This window comes from Rhea americana, unplaced genomic scaffold, assembly GCF_003343005.1.
Source record: "Rhea americana isolate MKP2758 unplaced genomic scaffold, rheAme1 scaffold_562, whole genome shotgun sequence".
NCBI classification, from domain to species: Eukaryota; Metazoa; Chordata; class Aves; order Rheiformes; family Rheidae; genus Rhea; species Rhea americana.
In genome coordinates, this window is record NW_028186715.1 from 10,756 (window position 1) to 14,921 (window position 4,166).

At 72.5% G+C, this 4,166-nt stretch overlaps 2 protein-coding genes across 2 annotated transcripts in view; both read left to right on the top strand.

Annotated features, from left to right (window-relative positions):
• CD244 (CD244 molecule) overlaps nucleotides 1–3,910 on the top strand; it is a 6,297-nt gene extending 2,387 nt beyond the window's left edge. The window contains exons 2-9 of the mRNA XM_085318934.1: nucleotides 1,218–1,890; nucleotides 1,963–2,235; nucleotides 2,391–2,480; nucleotides 2,643–2,716; nucleotides 2,811–2,876; nucleotides 2,958–3,023; nucleotides 3,174–3,233; nucleotides 3,530–3,910. Coding sequence (XP_085175060.1) covers nucleotides 1,218–1,890; nucleotides 1,963–2,235; nucleotides 2,391–2,480; nucleotides 2,643–2,716; nucleotides 2,811–2,876; nucleotides 2,958–3,023; nucleotides 3,174–3,233; nucleotides 3,530–3,607 — 1,380 coding nt within the window. The 3' untranslated portion in view covers nucleotides 3,608–3,910. The remainder of the gene's footprint in view (nucleotides 1–1,217; nucleotides 1,891–1,962; nucleotides 2,236–2,390; nucleotides 2,481–2,642; nucleotides 2,717–2,810; nucleotides 2,877–2,957; nucleotides 3,024–3,173; nucleotides 3,234–3,529) is intronic.
• Nucleotides 3,789–4,166, top strand: part of LOC146587836 (uncharacterized) — a 4,758-nt gene continuing 4,380 nt past the window's right edge. Inside the window, exons 1-2 of the mRNA XM_085318929.1 lie at nucleotides 3,789–3,795; nucleotides 4,082–4,160. Of these exons, the coding sequence (XP_085175055.1) occupies nucleotides 3,789–3,795; nucleotides 4,082–4,160 (86 nt within the window). The remainder of the gene's footprint in view (nucleotides 3,796–4,081; nucleotides 4,161–4,166) is intronic.

Sequence of the window (4,166 nt, forward strand, 5' to 3'; positions counted from 1 at the left end):
CGGCCCGGCCCGAAGCAGGTAACGGCGGCCCGGCCCGGCCCCGGTGCCGGTTCCCCTTTGCAGGCAGCTGCCTGCAGGGCGCAGGGCCCCGGGCTCACTCAAAGCAAGTTTCCTTCCTCCTGGAGCAGCGCCCGGGACCGCGGTCCRTCCAGACCTTCCCAGACACACAGCTTTTCGAGGCCAGTTTTCTCCGCAGCCCCTTTTGCCTGCGATTTCAGCTCAAAGCTGGAGTGACCGAGCCTGCAGCAGCAGCTGCGGAAGCCGCCCGCCGGTGCGGCTGACCCGCGCCGGGCCGGCCCTGGTGCTCGTGCCGGCTGCAGGCAGCGAGCGCTGATCGCACCTTCGGACCACGCGGCAGATGTTGAGTCATCTCTTCCCCGAACCTGCACGCCCACACGCCAGCACCTGCCTCCCCCCTCGCCGCCGGGCTGGCCGGCATYGCCGGCCCAGGTCGCGCTGCAGTTCGCCGCCGCCGCGCTTGGCCCTTTGCAGGGTGCGAGCTCCTACCCGGCGAGCAGCCCCGGGCAGCACGCGACCGCCTCCGTGCAACGCACCCGGGCCGCTGCCAGCGCGGAGCGGGCGGCCGAGCGCCGTGCAAGGACCGGGGCGCAGCGCGGGGCAAAACGCTGCTCTTTTAACATCTCTGCTATGTCTTTGCTTCCAAATTTCCCTTTGGGTCCTTTTCTTGCAAAGACAGGAAGCAGAGATGAGCAACCCCTGGGGAAGCGAGGATTTGCAAGGGGAAGAAGGAGCAACTAAACAAGTGAGGCTCAACTGGTGCCATCAAGGTGCCTCAATATCATCTCACAGCGCTGAGCAGCCCCGAAGCAGCATTTAGAGTCCCTCTCGCCCCAGGGCGCTTTGGGGCCGGGAGTGACGGGAAGGAGCCGCCTGGGATGGGAATCAGCCCCAGATGGGACCTGCCAGGGCCGGGAGCCGACAGCAGCTCCCGGGGCAGGGCCAGCTCCTCGTTTTCCAGGCCCTGCTCTTCCCCGTGCACAGCTCCAGCTCGCTGCAGGAACCCGGGGCCCAGCAGCGTGCCCGGGGGCTGCGGCTTTCCCGGGGAGGCGGTGCGAGCCGGGGCGGCTGTGCTGTGGGGAGCCGCGCCGGCCGGCGCTCGCTCAGAGCCGCACGCGTGCGGGAAAAGCCGTGGGGCYGCCTGCACCCGGCCCCGGCTGCACCCATCGCCGGCGGCCGCTTGTGTTTGCTTGTTTTAGGGGCTTTTTATCGCGGCTCCGCCAGGGCCCTTGACACCCGGGGCTGGCGTGGAAAGCAGGACAGGGCGGGTGGGGGGCATCAACGCAGCTTCTCGGCCGTGCGGAGGTCCGGCAGGCGAGGGCCCCCCCTGCTCCCCGGCACGGAGGGAGCAGGGCCCAAAGGAGCCGCCCAACGGGGCTATTGCAGGGTCTGCAGGGCGGCAGGGACGGTGCAACGTGGGCAGGCCACGGCCGACCGGCCGGGGCTCCCGGGGGCTCCCGGGTCCCTCCGGAGCGGCGGGTGGCCGGGCGCCCTCCCCGGGTCGCTGCTGCCCCCGCTCAGCTCTCGCTCCTGCGCTTTGCAAACGCCCAGGGTGCGAGGACGTGGCGGTGGCTGTCGGAGCAGCGCTGCGCTTGGTGCCCCAAAACTGGCCACAGCACTGGGAAAGCATCGACTGGCGAGTGAGGCTGGATGCGGGAGAGCAGCTCCGAATCCTGACGGCCCGGAGAGGCAGTGGTGTCGTCGAGCGGCCCCCCGTGAGCCCCTTCAGCCAGCGAGCCGATTTCGAGTGGGAGACGCACTCCCTGCGCGTGGACCCCGTCAGCAAGGCCGACGGCGGCGTCTACTCGGTGCATTTCATGGATTCAAAAAGCTCCGAGGTTTCCCAGCGCTCCTTCTGCGTGTCGGTGCAGGGTGAGCAGCCGGGCGGCGGCGGCGGTGATGGTGGCGCAGCCCCGGCCCCGCTCACCGCCCCCGTCCTTCCAGCGCCCGTGTGCCGGCCGGCGCTGGAGGCGCGCGTGGTGCAGCGCGAGCACGGCTGGTGCAACGTCTCGCTGGCCTGCGCCGTCCCCTGCGCCGGCAACGTCACCTACAGCTGGCGGTGGGCCGGAGCGGCCCCCGAAGCCCTGGGCCAGCGGCTCTCCCTGCAGCTGCGGCTCCGCGCGGACGCCAACGGCACCGTCTACCTCTGCAACGCCAGCAACGCCGTGAGCTGGGCCGCGGCCAGCACCGACGTCTCGGCGCTCTGCAGCCCCGCAGGTGACTCGCCCCGGCCCGGGGGCTCGTCCCGCCTGCTGCGCGGCTCGGGCGGGCGCGCGGCGGCTGCGGGACGYGCCTGAGCGGGGGCTCTGCCCCGTGTCCACGGCCGCCCCGTTCCGCCCGCCCTCCATTCTCCCCGGGGTTTTTCCCCCCAGAGCTGTGGTGGACGCTGGCCGTGGCCCTGGGGCTGCTGCTGGCCRTCTCCGTGGCCCTCGCGCTCGCCTGGAGGTGCCGGAGGAGGCGAGGTGAGGCACCGGCCCCGCGGCACCTTCTCCCCCCCGGGCCGGCGCGGAGCGTCCCCACGGCGCGGCGAGATCCCTCTCTCCGTCCCGTTCGCTTTGCTCGCGCGCGTCCCGCGGGGGTCTGGATCTCCTAAAATGCCGATCCTCTCGCTCCCGTCGCCTAAGGCCCCGTGGGAAACACCGAGGAGCCGCTGACGGTCTACGAGGAGGTGGGCAGTGCCCAGCACAGCCGCGACCGCGTGAGTGCCCCCACCGCCCCGTAAAGCGTCCCCCCCCCGCCCCCGAGCCGGATCCCCCGGCCGAGCTCGGCGCCYGTTTCTCTCCCCGCCGCAGAACGGCAGCAGCGAGGTCGCCCTGGTGGGAAACACCATCTACACCACGGTCTGCTCCAAGACGCCGGTAAGGTCGGCGCGAGCTGCCGGGCGCCGGGGCCGCGGGATGGGCTCGCGGCGTTAACCGTGCCCACGCTCCCCGCGCCAGGGGCCCGGCTGCCCGCAGAAGCCCGAGAACCACACCATCTACGCCACCGTGCAGCCCAGGAAGGGGGTGAGCGTCTCCCAGCGCCCGTCGCTTCGCCAGGGCTCGGAAACCTCGGTCCCCCCCGTGCCGCGGGGCGCGGGCGCTCAGCGGGCTCCGGGTCTTGCGTCGCGGCCGAGCCGCGGCCTCCCTAAAGGCTTGTCCCGCTCCGCTTTGCAGCCCCCCTCCGTGAAGACGAAGAGGATCGAGCCGTCTCTCACCTCCACCGCCTACGCCGAGGTAGCGGACCCCCCCCCCGGGGCCTCGCTCCGCTCCCCCGCGGCGGCCCCGGCTCCGCTCGCCCCGCGAGCTCGCGCCTCTCGCCCTCGGTCCCGCGCGCAGCTCGGAGCGCCTTGCTCTCCTGGTTTCATCCCCGCCACCCTCCTGGCTCCCCGTCCCCGCTCCGGGCGCGTTTCTCTTAAATTTCTCCTAAGAAAAGCCCCGCGGGCCCACAGAAACGCCGAAAGCCTCGGGGGGCCCCGGAGCGCCGCGAGCCCCTCGCGGGCACCCGCTCAGCCTCGCCGGTTCCCTTGCAGCCCGCGGAGGCCTGCAGCCGCTGGCGCGTCCCGCTGCGGCCCCCGCCGCCGGCTCCCGCGGGCCCCCGCCTCGCCTAGCCGCCCCGGCACGCCGCTCCGCGGGCTGCCTCTCCGCCGGGGACGGAGCCGGGGACGGGCACCGGGACAGAGACGGAGACGTCGCCGGCCGGGTGCTTCCGACGGCTGCGGAGCCCGGCTGCACCTTGACGGAGCCCCGGCGCCCGGCAGCTCCCGCGGGAGGAGCCGGCTTTGGAGCGCGATGGGCGGTGGGCGCGCGCCGGGGCGATCTGCTCCTTTTGTTTCTCTTTTCCTCCGGGTCTCGACAGGCTCAACACGTCTTGGGGCTTTAGTTAGGTGCAAATAAAAGCTCGAGCGCAACGAGGCGGCTGTGGCGCGTGTTTAATCGACCCCGGGAGGGAGCCCGGACCGGTGCCGCCGGGACGCCCGGAGCCGAGGGGACCCCCCGTATCTCTAGCGAGAGCGAGCCCGGGCGGGGGGGAGCGGGAAGAGCTCCGAAGGCCGCTCCGGTTGGGACTGTCAACGGCACGGCAGGGATCGCCGCCGAGGCCACCGTCTCCGAACGGGCGCCGGGAGCGGGGGGCAAGTCCCGGCCCGCGGAGTCGGCACATCCGTCGGC